At 38.4% G+C, this 14925-nt stretch overlaps 1 protein-coding gene across 7 annotated transcripts in view; it reads left to right on the top strand.

Moving 5' to 3' along the window:
• The window catches only part of NR2C2 (nuclear receptor subfamily 2 group C member 2), a 97960-nt gene that overhangs the window by 34599 nt on the left and 48436 nt on the right, over positions 1-14925 (top strand). For 5 of the 7 annotated variants that reach the window (XR_006214974.1, XM_042979568.1, XM_042979570.1 and 2 more), the window contains 2 exons: positions 14180-14242; positions 14815-14925. Coding sequence is in view for 6 of the 7 variants with exons in the window: in XM_042979568.1 (XP_042835502.1) it covers positions 14180-14242; positions 14815-14925 (174 nt within the window). In the remaining variant the exon portion in view is untranslated. The remainder of the gene's footprint in view (positions 1-14179; positions 14243-14814) is intronic. The other 2 variants (XM_042979574.1, XM_042979572.1) reach the window with 1 other exon arrangement.

Below are 14925 nucleotides of genomic sequence, written 5' to 3'. Positions count from 1 at the left end.
TTAAAAAGATTTTGGAGACTGTAGCCTTTTATTGGTCACAGAAAATGGAGGATTAGAAATGAAACCATCTTGTCTATAAACAAACAAATGAACATTTGCATAGGAGATAACATCTTATTCAGGGTGATAGGTTTAGCATTGTGCATTGGATTTCGTCAGGGAAATTTTAGTAGGAATGCTCTGTATTTATATAATGCATTGTACTTCATTGCCTCATTTTAATCCTCCCATTATTCTGTGAAGTAAGAGGTATCCACCTCAGTTTTACAAATGAGTAAGCAGAGGCTTAGAACAATTAAGGGACTTGTCCAAAGCCACCCAGACAGGAGCTGGTGTTCTAAGTGTAATGAGTTTCCCTGTAACTAGCTGCCTACCAGGATGATTCAGTTTAGATTTGTAGTTGCAGAAATATAGCATGGTTTTAAAATATCTTCAGTAGCAGTCCTTCAAAGGACATGGAGACCGAGAATTCTTTTTCACAGTAGAATCTCATCTTACAAAAAAATATATATATTTTCCTGAATGCGTAGAAAAGTTTTTCTTTTTAAAATGAAGAAAAGTATGAAGAACACTCATTATATCAGACTTGGGGTAGAAAATAAGATCATTCATAATACCAAATTCTAGCAATATTTGCTGGTTTTAAAAGGTAACTTTTTTGGAAATTTTTTTTTTAATTGATTATGAAAGTGGTAAAACATGCTGGAAAATTTGCAGAGGAGAAAAGAAAGCCATATTTCTATATTTGAGCACATCTTAACACTATCATTTTATTACTTTATCACTTCTTGTATAAAATAACAACCATTTCCACCTCGGTCACCCTTTATCCCTCTTACATCTTACTTTTCTCCAAAATGCTTATCATTATCTAAAAAACATAGGGGCACCTGGGTGGATCGGTTGGTTAAGCTTCTGACTTCAGCCCAGGTCATGATCTCACAGTTCGTGAGTTCAAGCCCTGCATCAGGCTCTGTGCTGACAGCTCTCAGAGCCTGGAGCTTGCTTCAGAGTCTGTGTCTCCCTCTCTCTGCCTCTTGCCCGCTCACACTATGTCTCTCTCAAAAATAAATAAACATTAAAAAAATAATAAAAATAATAAAATAAAAAACATATATACTTTTTTATTTATCACAATAGAATGTAAGTTGCAGAAAGGCAGGAACTTTGTTTCACTTGCTGTTTGTCTTCCCAGTGTAAAACACTTTCGAGTGCCTGGAACATAGTAAGCACTCAATATTAAGATTTCTTTATTGAATGAATAAGCATATTCTTTTTTGGTCTTCTTTTCACATGCACGTCATCCAGCTGTAATCAGTGTGCACACCTAGATTGTTGTTTGACAGAATAAATGTAAATATCCTTTCCACAGGTTGCTACATAGCCTGCATAACCAACATTTTTCATAGCTACATAATATTGTATCAAGGGAGTATAGAATAATTTACTAACCTATCTCCTAGTTTGGGACATTTAAGTTGATTCTGACCTTTAGGTTAAATACATCCATTCTTTACCAGTTGAGGGTGCCCAAAACAAACAAGAAAAACCAGCTGTTGCTGATTTAAAAAAAAATAGGATTCCTAAAAAACACGGAGTTAAACTATGTGTGGGGAAGGATTGGATTAACTTGACAGAGTTACAGGAGGACTAGAAATATAGCTTTGCAGCTATGAAAACAAATCTCCCCAAAGAGCCAGTTTGGTGAAGCTATGGCTATACACCACAACACTGCCTAGGCTGGCCATGGGGTTCCTGCTGCCAGTAGTCTCAGCACGAACATCTGATCAACCCGCTGCCCACTAAGGTAAGCTAGACCTGCAAGTATCTGGCACTTTCTGCTTCTACAGTTGAAGGTGGGCTCTACTTTATCCAGACCCCTGAGAGAGGGAATTCCTGTATTCCCTAGAAAAATAATTTAGGAGCACACACTGATAAAGCCATTTCTGTATTTAGGATAGTTTATATAAGGTGGATTCCCAGAAGTAGAATCACCAGATCAGAGGGCGTGTACAGATTTTTATGATGAGAAGAACAGACCTATTGACCTGAACAGTTGGGCCTTGGAGCTTTTTGCTTCTTTGTATTAATCTTTCATTTTACACATCACTTATTAGCTTTACTGAATGTTACGTTTCTTAGAACTTTAAATAGTTGTTGAGGTAGGGGGACTTTTAGTTTCCTTTTTAAAAAAGGAGAATCCTTAGGGCACCGGGTAGCTCAGTTGGTTGAACGTCCCACTCCAGATTTCAGCTCAGGTCATGATCCCAGGGTCATGGGATCAAGCCCTGCATCTCAGGCTCCATGCTCTCTGCTTTAGATTCTCTCTCACTGTCCCCCACTTGAGCACACACGCTCTCTAATGTAAAAAAAAAATAGGTAAAAAGGAGAATCCTCTCTCTTTTTTTACTCCTGAATTAATTTTTCCCTTTTAGGTTGGGATGCCTAGGTTTGTGCCAGAACCTAAAAAATAGGTGGCATATTCCTTTAACTTGGATTGTTTTAAGTTAGTACGTATACAAACTTCTGTGGAGTAGAAATTCATTGTTTATAACACAGTGAACTTACTATTAAAAATTTCCTTACTCTATCAGTTCCCTCCTCTTATCCTATATAAAAGTAAATATCCCTAAAACCTCTTTCTTTCTACTCCTCCCCCCCCCCCCCTGGCTTTCATTTGTTTTGTCTGTTTTTGGTGATTGGCCAGCATTCACTTTATATTAGTTCTTTGCCCAGGTATTGAAACAGGTAGTTAAGTTACATGTCAAACAGAAGGCTACAGCTTGGCTTAGAGACAGGTGCTCTTGTCTAGCAGCCAGAGGATCTGAGTATTAGTTACAGCCCCACCTCTAACAGTGACCTCAGAAGCTCTTTCCTCTATGGCCTGCGGGGGAGGGCTGACACTGAGACTTGAGCCATTCCGTGGCCAGTTACTACATACAGCATCCTCATTTGCACAGACTACATGTGCTCACCTTCCTGCGAGTATGAGAGGCTACAGGGGCTAGAACTCTGACCTGTACTCATAAGCCTGGCACATATTGGGTGGGTGTAGTAAAATATTTGTTAAATGTGCCCAGTGCTGTTATTCTTGTGATTGTTATGTTGCCTTCCCTTTGAATGGTATAGTAGTTTGCAAAGACCCCATGTCTTTAAAAATGTTGGCTTGATGTACTGTGAAGTTGAAAATGCTATATGCAGAATGTGGTATTTCTGAGTTCTCCAAATCTTACCTCCACTCTTTATAGTTTTAGGACTCTTTTGAGTTGGTTAGATTCCATGGTAACATGCTCTCAGGAGCTCTCAGTTCAGGAAAGGTGGTCTTTAAGGGGAAGCTGGTGGGGCGGGGGTGGGGGGTGCACATTTAGCAAAGGCAGCAACCTAGGTGAAGGGAGAACTTTGTAAAGCAAAGTACATCTTCCCTAGAAGCAATTAATCATATTATTAGACAAACTGCTTTAGCAGCTGGTGAAACGGCAGGAACATGTCAATTTTGCTTCCTTGGTTACAGGGAGTGATAGTGTACTTGACCTTCAGCAAGCAGGGTCGTAGAGAGGGCATCTTTAAACAGCTCTGTCTGGTTTTGGTGAATGGAATCTGCACTGGTGGTTTGAAAGCAAGTGCCTGCGCTTCCCCAACCAACCCTTTTGGTGGGGCTCTCTGGCCTGGGAGGTTGCTGAGGAAAAATGTAAATAAAGCTGGAGGGAGCCATTGGCATGGTAAGTTTTAAGGGTCCTAAGAACAACAAGACTGCAATTTTGAAGCCTGTTCTCATTCTCTGTGTTTCTGGGGGAAGCCTCCTTGAAAAGCAGTATGTTTCATAGGTACTTGTTTTTAGAGCAGTTGGCAAAAGAACAGTGGATTTAAATGCCTGGTATGTATATGAAGGAATTCCATTTAGTGTCTGTTGCTGTGCTTATTAGCACCCAGCAAGTTATGTCTTCGTAGGAACTTGTATTTGATTATGCTGGTTAAGTTAAATAGGGCAAAAGCTGCTTCCTTGTTTGTTTTCAACAGATTGACCTGCTTATGAACAGAGAGTTGCTCTTAACACCTCATTGTTTTTATATAATGTGGGTGGGTAGTGGTTGTTGACTGTGTGGATCTTTGTTTTTGTGCCAAGAAATTTAGGGTTATAGTTATATCTTTTTAAACATTATCAACTGGAAAATTTAAAAACTGGTTAATCAACTCTGATATGAATCAGTGAGGCTGATTTGTAATGTTCAGTTTTGAATCCTTAATTGACTTTAGTTTAAAGAAGAGCCTGGGACTTACCAGTCATCAAGATAATTTATTTTTTAGGAACACAGCACACTGGCATTGTAAGGTCCTAATCCTTTGTATGAGGTGAGCAATGAGCACTTTGAAGATCAACACTCCTGTGCACTCTGGTGCAAGTTGCAGCACAAAGAGGACTTAACTCTTTGCCCATTGACCCTTCACTACACTTACTATTTAATGGTCCTTTGAAATAAAAGGAGGGTGTGGTACATTTCAATTCAGGCTGGAGGTAAAGTGCCTTTACCCTACTTAGGCATTTACTTTGTTCATAATTTCACTGGGAATGTTGAGAAGTCAGAAGTTTGTGGTTGAGATTCGTAACATACTGGGTCTGCATGATCTGTTTTTTTCACAGGGTGTGAACTTGGTTGCCCTATTAATAACCCATGGGAATGTTGCAGCCAAAACTCAGAATAAATTATAGATTTAGAAACTCTTAATATTTGCTCCTTAGCTCAATGCTGTGGGCATTCTTTTCAACCTAAATGTCTATATTTTAGCATGTAATCACTGTAGAAAATTTTCCTAAGAATTTATTCCTTTAAAAAGTGCTGCTACAGCAATGCTTTCTTATAATGGAATAGAGAAGGTTCTCACTCCAGGGTGAAAATGTATGAACTTTCCCATCAGCCTCATAAACCCAGGTGTGTCAGTGAAAGCCTGTACACCTTGGTTTATGTAATAAACTGCCAGGGCAGGTGTTGTGCAGTACCTGCAGGATGTCTAATTAGCAGACAGGCATAAGAGTGGAGTAAGAGAAAAAAAGGTCTTGGCACAGTTTAGGACCAAGGACTATAAAACAGATTTCTTACTCATTCCTAAAGTTAGGAAGTGTTCATTCATTAAGCAAGCATTGTGGCCCTAAAATGAACCTAGCCTTGGGAAAAAAGGAAAAGTAGGAAGTGTTTCCTACTGCCCTCTGAGGTAGACTTAAGCAGTTACAGTAGGTGCCTTGTGGAGAGTGCTGAGATGCAGGAACTCTTGGCACCTAGAACAGAACATGTATACCAACCTGAGGGATCAGAAAAGGCTGGCCTGAAGAGCAGGGCTTTTATTAAACTCATTAGACTGTAAATATTTGTATGTTGGGGAAGCACAATTCACTTTACAAAGGATGCAAAATAGAAGAGCTGATTTTTACCCTTTTAAATGTGAGTCAAGAGACCATGCCCTGGAACACCTATGTCCAAACATACTTTCACACCTTGCTTGTGGTTTAATTGAGTCCTTTGGACTGGCAATTTTTCCTGTCAAAATGCAGGTGCTCTGGCCAGGGTGCACACACCTGGGTATTGCCAGGCATTTATATTTTTCATTCAGTATGAATTAATGATCCTGTCCTTTGCAACTTGAGCAGACTGAGGGAGTTGAAAGTAGGCTAAGGCAGAGGGCCAAGACTGATATCAGGCACTGAAAAGATAAGCAGGAAAGGATGGAAAGGAGATGCTTCCACTCGTCAGAAATACATCTAATATTTTTATGTCCTGTTACCAAATTGACTTCCTACAACTGTGCTAAATGATACTCAACAATATGCTTCTGGAAAAAAAAAGTATATTCCCCACCTTGATGTGTGTTTATAACATCAGGCTCTAAATTCACACAGCTGCAAGAATTTCTGAGCAGTCCCATCATGGCAGGACTTTGCCTTCAAGCCAGATCATATCTAAACTGCCCCTGCTGCCACTAGAACACACCTTCTCTCTAAAGGCCACGGGAGTGGGGGACCCCAAGTATTTTCCCATTAACCTGTCACTTTCAGAGTTAATCATCCCTCTAATAAATATGAGGGATATTTTGGGTTGTTCATCCAATCTGAATTTATTACTGAACTACCAGGCAACATTGCCAACATGATCTGTACCGCATCTCAGACAAATTTGTAGAGGCCTTACCCAACCTGTGCTTCTTCCACTATAGCTGTCCATCTTGCCCAACAGATGCTAGAGGGGAGAACTGCTTTTGATTGTACAACAGCATGCAGCAAGCTCTAGTGTGGCACAGGGTTAACACATAGCAGGTTCAAGTGAAGCACAGACAAGAGCTTCTTTGGCTTACTAACATAGAAACCTTCTTTGAGAGCCGATGAAATACTTTTTGAATGCTGTTACTCTTTTTTTTTTTTTTTTTTTTTAGTTTATTTATTTTGAGAGAGAGAGGATGCAAGCAGGGGAGGGGCAGAGAGAGAGGGAGAGAGAGAATCCCAAGCAGGCTCTGCACTACCAGCGCAGAACCTGATGCGGGATTCGAACCCACAAATCGTGAATGACCTGAGCCAAAACCAAGAGTTGAATGTTTAACCAACTGAGCCACCCAGGCATCCCTCTTTTTTATTATAACCATCCTAATGCATGGGAAATGATATCTTAATGTGGTTTTGATTTACATTTCCCTAATGATTAATGATGTTGAGCAATTTTCTTCGGCTTATTGGCCATTTGAATATTTTCTTTGGAGAAATGTCTGTTCAACTCTTTTGCCCATTAAATTTGGGGAGGGGGTGCCTGGGTGGCTCAGTTGGTTGAGCATCCGACTTTGGCTCAGGTCATGATCTCGCTGTCTGTGGGTTCAAGCCCCGCATCGGGCTCTGTGCCGACAGCTCAGAGCCTGGGGTTCTGTTTCAGATTCTGTCTCCCCCCTCTCTCTCTCTGCCCCTCCCCCACTCATGCTCTGTCTCTGTCTGTCTGTCTGTCTGTCTCTCTCTCTCTCTCTCTCAAAAATAAATAAACATTTTTAAAAAATTTATAAAAAAATTTTTTTTTGTAGGGGTACCTGGGTGGCTCAGTCAGTTAAGTGTCTAACTTCAGCTCAGGTCATGATCTCGTGGTCTGTGGGTTCGAGCCCCACATCAGGCTCTGTGCTGACAGCTCAGAGCCTGGGGCCTGCTTCGGATTCTGTGTCTCCCTCTTTCTCTGCCCCTCCCCCACTCATGCTGTCTCTCTCTCTCTGTCTCTCAAAAATGAATAAACATTAAAAAAATTTTTTTTCTGTAGATGATATGAGGTAGGATTTAATACTTTTTAATAAGAACAAAAATAATTTTCTGGTCAAGGAGAGCCTCACTAGTACAGTTTATCACATGTGACATTAATGTTTACACACTATAACTCAGATTTTAGAGAAATTTTCAGGAAGTTTGTGATAGTATTAATAGCTACTAAGTGTTGAATGGAATTAATACTTAACATTCATTGTCCCTCTCATCAATCTCATAAAGTAGTAACAATATATCCATGTTAAATTTCAGGAAACTGAAGTTTAGAGGGTTTAGGTGGCTTGCTTAGGGTGATAGTACATGTTTCAGAGCCCAGCTCTGTCTGATTCCATAGCCTGTGGTACTCATATTATGTTGATTGCTTTACAATGTTTTACAGGTAAAGTGAGTATCTAAACCAGAAAATTAGCATATTATTCAATCAGTTAAGAATTCCATATATCTGAAATTGGTAGAATTAACTCACAGGGTAACAATAGATTCAACCAAAACTCTAACAGACTTTTTCTAACAGACTTTTTCTTGATGGGTAATCCTTGATCATATCATTTGCAAACAGATTATTTTACTCCTTATTTACGATTTGGATGCCTTTTCTTTCCTTTTCTTGCCTAATTGCTCTGGCTAGAACTCTAGTACTAGATTGAGTAGAAGTGGTAAAAGCAGGCATCCTTGCTTTGTTCCTTATCTTAAGGAAAAACTTTCATATCTTTCACCATTGAGTATGATATTCACTGTGAGTTTTTCATATAGTTTTATTATGTGGAGATAGTTTTCTTGTGTTCCTAGTTTGTTGAGTGTTTTTATCATGAAATGCTTTTTCTCCAGCTATTGAGGTGATTGTGTGATTCTCCCCCACCCCTGCTTTAATTCTGCTAACATGGTATGTCACATTGATTTTGTATTTTGAACTTTGTGTTACAGGAATAAATCCCATTTCATGTCAAGGTGTTTAATTATTTTAGTATGCTGCTGAGTTCTGTTTGCTAGTATTTTGTTGAGGATTTTTCTATCAGTTCATAAGAGATACTGGTCTGTAGTTTTCTTGTAATGTCTTTGTCTGGCTTTGGTATCAGGATAATGCTAGCCTCATAGAAGGAGTTAGGAAGTGTTCCTGTTCAGTGTTTGGGGAAAGTTTGAGAAGGCTTAATACTAGTTTTTCTTTAAAGGTTTGGTAGAAATCACCAGTGAGCCATCAGGTCCAGGGATTTTCTATGTGGGGAAATTTTTGATAATTGGTTCAGTCTCCTTCATAGTTATAGATCTATTCATATTTTATATTTCTTCATGATTTAGTCATGGTAGGTTTTGTGTTTCTAGGCCTTTGTCCATCTGATGCCAACAATTTTGTTGGCATAGAGCTGTTCTTAATATTCTCTTATAATCCTTATGGTTCTATAGAATTGATAGTAATGTCTTCACTTTCATTTCTGATTTTAGTAATCGCAGTCTTTTCTCTTTTTTTTTTCCTTTAGTCCATCTAGCTACAGATTAGTCAATTTTGTTGATCTTTTCAAAGAACCAACTTTTGTTTTAATTGATTTTTCTCTATTTTTCTGTATTTCTTTTATCTCTGTGATAATCTTTATTATTTCCTGTCTCTGGCTAGCTTTGGTTCAGTTTATTCTTTTTCTAGTTCTATAAGTTATAAAGTTACATTGTTCACTTGAAATCTTTCTGGTTTTTTAATCAAAACATTTATAGTTCATAAATTTACCCCTTAACACTGCTTTCACATTTGTCCTATAAATGTTTTGTTTGTTTTCATCCATCTGTAAGCTTTTTCTAATTTCCCTTATAATTTCCTCTTTGATCCAACACCAAGAATGTATTGTTTAATTTCCACATGTTTGGGACATTTCTTGGTTCACTCGTTGATGATTTCTAACTTTATTCCCTTATGGTCAGAGAAGATACCTTGTATGTTACCTGTCTTTTAAAATTTGTTGAAGCTTAACTTGTGACCTCACCTGGTCTGTCCTAGAGAATGTCCCGTGTGTACCTGAGAAATTTTTCTGAGTATTTGTTGTTTCTGGGTAAAGTGTTCTGTATAGTGTGTGGTTGGTTTGTTGTATTAAGTTCTCTATTTCTTTGCATATACTGTGTCTGTCTGTTCTATCCATTATTCAGATTGGGGTATTGAAGTCTCCAACTATTTTTTTTTTTTATAAAGTTTATTTATTATTTTAAGAGAGAAAGAGTACAAGTGGGGTGGGGGCAAGGAGAGGAGGAGAGAGAGAGAGAATCCTAAGCCGACTCTGCACTGTCAACATGAAGCCTAACGCTGGACTCAAACTCACAAACCACGAGATCGTGACCTGAGCCGAAGTCAGATGCTTAACTGGCCATGACCTGAGCTGAAGTCAGATACTTGACTGACCAAGCCCAAGGTACCTCAAAGTCTCCAGCCATTATTGCAGAACTATTTCTCCCTTAAATTCTGTCAGTTTTTTCTTCACATATTTTTGTGGTCTGTTATTAGATGTGTAAATGTAATTGTTACATCTTCTTGCTACATTGAAACCTTTTGTTAATGTATAGTGTCCTTCTTTGTCCTTGTAACCTTTTAAAATTTAGTTTATTTTGTTTGATATTAGTACAGCCACCTGTGGTTCTTTTGGTTACTATTTGTATGGAATATCTTTCTCCTTCCTTTCATTTTCTAGGTATTTGTGTCATTTGGTTCTATTTCTGTCTTGGTTCTAAAATGAGTTTCTTGTAGATAGCATATAGTTGGAACATGAGTTTCTATACATTCTACCAATCTCTCTTTCGAATGGAAAGGTTAATGTATTTGCATTTAGAGAATTACGATAAGGAGGGACTTATATGTCATTTTGTTACTTGTTTTTTTGTATGCCTTATAAAGCTTTTTTTGTTCCCCATTTCTTACATTCCTATCTTTTGTATTCAGTTGATTTTTTGTGTGTGTAGTAAGATGTTTAAAATCCTTTTTCATTTCCTTTTGTATATTTTATAGCTATTTTCTTTGTGGTTACCATGGTAATTATATTTAACATCCATTCACTCTAGTTTGAATTTATACCAGCTTAACTTCAGTGATATACAAAAACTTTCCTCCTTTGAGCTCTGTTCTATCCCTTTTGGTTCATGTCACAAAATTACATCTTTGTATATTATGTGTTCCAAAACATAAACTAATAATTATTTTAAATGCATTATGTAGAAAGCAAGATTTGGAGTTCCTAACCAAACTTACAATAATACAAGCTTTTACACTAATAGTTTTTTTTTTCTTTAAACATGTTAGTCTTTTAAATCATGTAGGAAACAAAAAATACATTATAAGCCATTGTTACAATAATACTAGCTTTTATAATTACCCATGTATTTACCTTTCTTGAGATCTTTATTTCTCCAGGTAGCTTCAGGTTAGTGTCTAATGACCTTTCATTTCACTGTGCAGGACTCCCTTGAGCATTTCTTGCAGGGTGGGTCTACTGATCATGAACTCTCTCAGCTTTTGTTTATCTGGAAATGTCTTAATTTCTCCCTCACTTTTGAAGGACAGTTTTTCCAGGTATAAGATTCTTGATTGATAGTTTTTTTCTTTGAACACTTGGAATATATCAGCCCACTATCTTCTGACCTCTACAGTTTGTTTTTTTTTTTAATGTTTATTTCTGAGAGAGAGAGAGAGAGAGCGAGTATGAGTGGGGGAGGGGCAGAGAGAGAGGGAGACACAGAATCCAAAGCAGGCTCCAGGCTCAGAGCTGTCAGCACAGAGCCCAATGCGGGGCTCGAACTCACAAACCGTGAGATCATGACCTGAGCCAAAGTCGGACGCTCAACCGATTTAGCCACCTTGGCGCCCCAACCTCCACAGTTTTCAGTGAGAAATCCGCAAGTAACATAATTGTTCCCTTGTATGTGAGTTACTTCTCTCTCGCTGCTTTCAGCATTCTTTGTTTTTGTCTTTTGAAAGTTTGATTATAATGTGTCTTTGAGGTCCTCTTATATAGAATTCATTGAACTACTTAGGTATTTATATTCATGTCTTTCTTCAGATTTGGGGAGTTTTCTGGCATTATTTCTTCAAATATTCTCTCTGCCCCTTTCTCTCTCTCTCCTCCTCATGGACTCCCACAGTGCATATGTTGGTCTACTTGATGGCCTGTAGGCTCCATAACACTGGTCAGCTTTCTTCAATGTTTTTGTTGTTTTGTTTTGCTTTTCAGACTCTAATTTCCATTGTTCTGTCTTCAAGGTTTTTAATTATTCTGCTTGATCAAATCTGATTTTGAATCCCACTAGTGAATTTTTCACTTCAGTTATTTTACTTTTCAGCTCCAGAGTTTATTTTTGGTTTCTCTTTAGGATTTTTGTTTTTGTTTTTGTTTTTTTAATCCCTTTTGGGTTCTGGCTACTGCCCATCTTCCTTTAGTTTTTTGAGTAACTTTCAGATAGTTGTTTTTAAAGTCTTTGTCTAGTAGACCTGACATCAGAGATTTTTCAGCAATCATTTCTGTTGATTTATTTTTTTCTTTTAGATAGCCCATACTTTCCAGTTTCTTTTTATGCCTTGTGATTTTTTTTGTTGTTGAAAACTTGATATTTGAATCTATTAATGTGGTAACTCTGGGAATCTGATTCTCCCCCCTTCCTAGAATTTGCTGGTTTTTGTTACTGTTTTTATTTTTGTTTTTTAATGTTTAGGCTGTCTCTGTGCTAAGGATCATCCTGACGTATAAACTTAAGGACTTCTGAGGTCTTTTCTCAGACCTGTGCCTTCCCCTAGGCATGTACAGTCACTGTCTATTTTTTCCTGTATATGCATTTGCTCTTGAATGTCCTTGTCTTTAATGTTTGGATCCCAAAAGAGGAAAAACAGAAAAATAGAGGAGTGGGGAGAAATAATCCAGGACTTTAAGGCCCCTGGAAGTCACTCAAGCTAGAAACAGAGGGGCTTGCAACAATAGGGGGAAGTACAGCAACAATGGCTGTCCCTTCTTTTTCTGCACTTCTGTGGTTAGAAGTAGCAGTCAGCGACTGGAGCACACATCCCCCGTATTTGTGGAGGACAAGGATCCTTTTGTCCACCTGGGCTCCCACAAGCTGTATGCAAGCTGTTTCTGGAACATGTGCCCATGGCTTCAGAGTAGACATGGAAGATGGGCAGCTGCTACCAGCTGCTAAGAGAAGCCAAAATTGAGAAACTAACTACAGCTTATTGTCCAGGCCTTCCCCTGGAAGTTGCAAGCCTTCAATATCCAATAGACTCCAGAGTTCCAAAATAGTTACATGAGTCAGATTCTACCTGTGCAGTTAAGGTTTGGTGGGGAGACAAATTCCTGGTGCTTCCCACTCTGCCATCTTTTTCCAGAGTCCTTCCTCTCTCGAGTTAATATTTGCTTGGATGGTATGAGGGAGGGGTCCAGTTTCATTCATATGGTATGTTGTGTCCAGTTGCTTCATCACCTTTTGTTGAAAAGACTCTCTTTTCCCCATTGAGCTGTCATGGCACTTTTGTGGAAAATCATTTGACCATATATGTGAGGGTTTATTTATGAGCTTTTTATTCATTTTTATTGGTCTAAATATCTGTTCTTATACCAGTGCCATACTGTTTTGGTTATTGTAGCTTTGTGATAAGTTTTGATATCAAGAAGTGTGAGTCCTCCAACTCAGAACAATTAATGATTGTTTTGTTGTTTTTTTTTTTTTTTCAACAGATTTTATCTTTAAGTAATCTCTATACCCCATGTGGGGTTCAGATTTACAACCCCAAGACCGAAAGTTGCATGCTCTACTGATTGAGCCAGCCAGGCACCCCAAAACATTCAAGATTGTTTGAGCTATTCTGATTGCCTTGGATTTTCATAAAAATTTTGGGATCAGCTTGTCAATTTATGCAATAAAGGCAGCTAGAGTTTTGATAGCAATTATGCTGAATCTGTAGATCGGTTTGAGTAGTATTAAGAGCTTAACAGTATTAATCTTCTGACCCATGAACACAGATGTCTTTACATTTATTTAGGCCTTCTTAAATTTCTTTCAATGATGTGTACAGTTTTCAGTGTATAAGTGTTACACTTCTTTTGATGTATTTATTCCTGTTTTTAATGCTCTGGAGGTGGGAATACTTCCTTAATTTCATTTTCTGGTTGTTCCTTGCTCTTGTATAGAAATACAGTTGATTTTTATATATTGATCTTGTATCTTCCAACCTTGGGACTCATTTACTAGTTCTAATAGTTTTTTGTTTTTTGTTTTTTAGGACTTTCTCTATGATCATGTCATGTCATGATCATATTCTCTGTAAATAGAAATAGTATTCCTTCTTTGTTTCCAAGTCTGGATGCTTTTCTTTCTTTTTCTTCCCTAATTGTCTGGCTAGAACCTGCAGTACAGTGTTGAGTTCACGTGGCAAAAGCAGACATCTTTGTCTAGTTCCTGATCTTAGGAAGAAAGCTGTCAGTCTTTCACCATTAAGTGTTCTGTTAAGCTGTGAGTATTTTATAGATACTCTATCAGATTGAGAACTTACTAGTTTCTAGTTTGTTGAATGTTTTTATCATGAAATGGCATTGGATTTGGATTTTGTTGGATGGTTTTTCTGTGTGAGATGATGAGGCTTTTGTCTTCTGTTGATATAGTGTATTACATTGTTTAATTAATATGGTGAACCGATCATGCATTTTTGGGGTAAATCCCACTTAGTCATGGTATATGATTTTTTTATATGCCTCTGGATTCAGTTTGCTAGTGTTTTGTTCAGGATTGTTACATCTGTACTCATAAGGAATATTGGCCTGTAGTTTTCTTTTCTTGTGATGTCTTTGCCTAGTTTTGGTCATAGAATGAATTTGAGGAGTGTTCCCTCTTCTGTTTTTTGGACGAGTTTGTAAAGCATTGGTTCATGATGTGCTTTTATTCAAGGAAAAGTATCTGCCCACTTCAGGTGCCCAGGTGACCACTCAGAACCTTGAACCTTGCCTTTTGGTAGGTATTGACGAAATTCCAGACCTTTGTATAACTGATGGGCTTTTCCCAGCCCCATCCCAGCGGGGCTGGGATATTGCCAGGACTCTTTCACAAGTACTGATCCCAGAAGTTTTCAGCATACTGCTGGGGTTTTTTTGCCATCCTCTATGGTGTTTGTGAGAGCCTTTCTTCTGGAAACTGTCATCTTAAAGGAGTGTTTTACAGCTGGTTTTGGGGACAGTGAAAACATTCAAATACCATTTCTAAAAAGTTACTTTAGTACTTTATTTTATGAAAGTTATATGAGCAGATTTGAAAATTCCTGTGTTTTTGTGGGGGGGTTATTTGGGGAGGGGTTGGTTGGTTGGTTTTTGCATCTTCAACATTAGAAATAACTCTTTTAAGATTGTATTTTCTTATGGCCATCCTGTGGCAGTATCTCATTGGTTTCTTTGTCATTCTGGGTCCAAATACCAAAACTACTCAAGTGTATTACTCAAAGCCACAGTGAAAGCAAGAGGCATGGTCCTCAGCTACCACCGGACATTTTTGTAAGCCCCCTTGTGATCCAGCCCATTTCTTGCCCACAGGTACCACGGACACAGACCTCTCGGCCGGAATCTCCAGGGATGACCAGCCCCTCCCCGCGCATCCAGATAATCTCCACCGACTCTGCGGTAGCCTCACCTCAGCGCATTCAG

This window comes from Panthera tigris, chromosome A2, assembly GCF_018350195.1.
Source record: "Panthera tigris isolate Pti1 chromosome A2, P.tigris_Pti1_mat1.1, whole genome shotgun sequence".
Lineage (NCBI taxonomy): Eukaryota > Metazoa > Chordata > Mammalia > Carnivora > Felidae > Panthera > Panthera tigris.
Note: the sequence above shows the minus strand (reverse complement) of the source record. Positions and strands in the feature narration are given on the sequence as shown.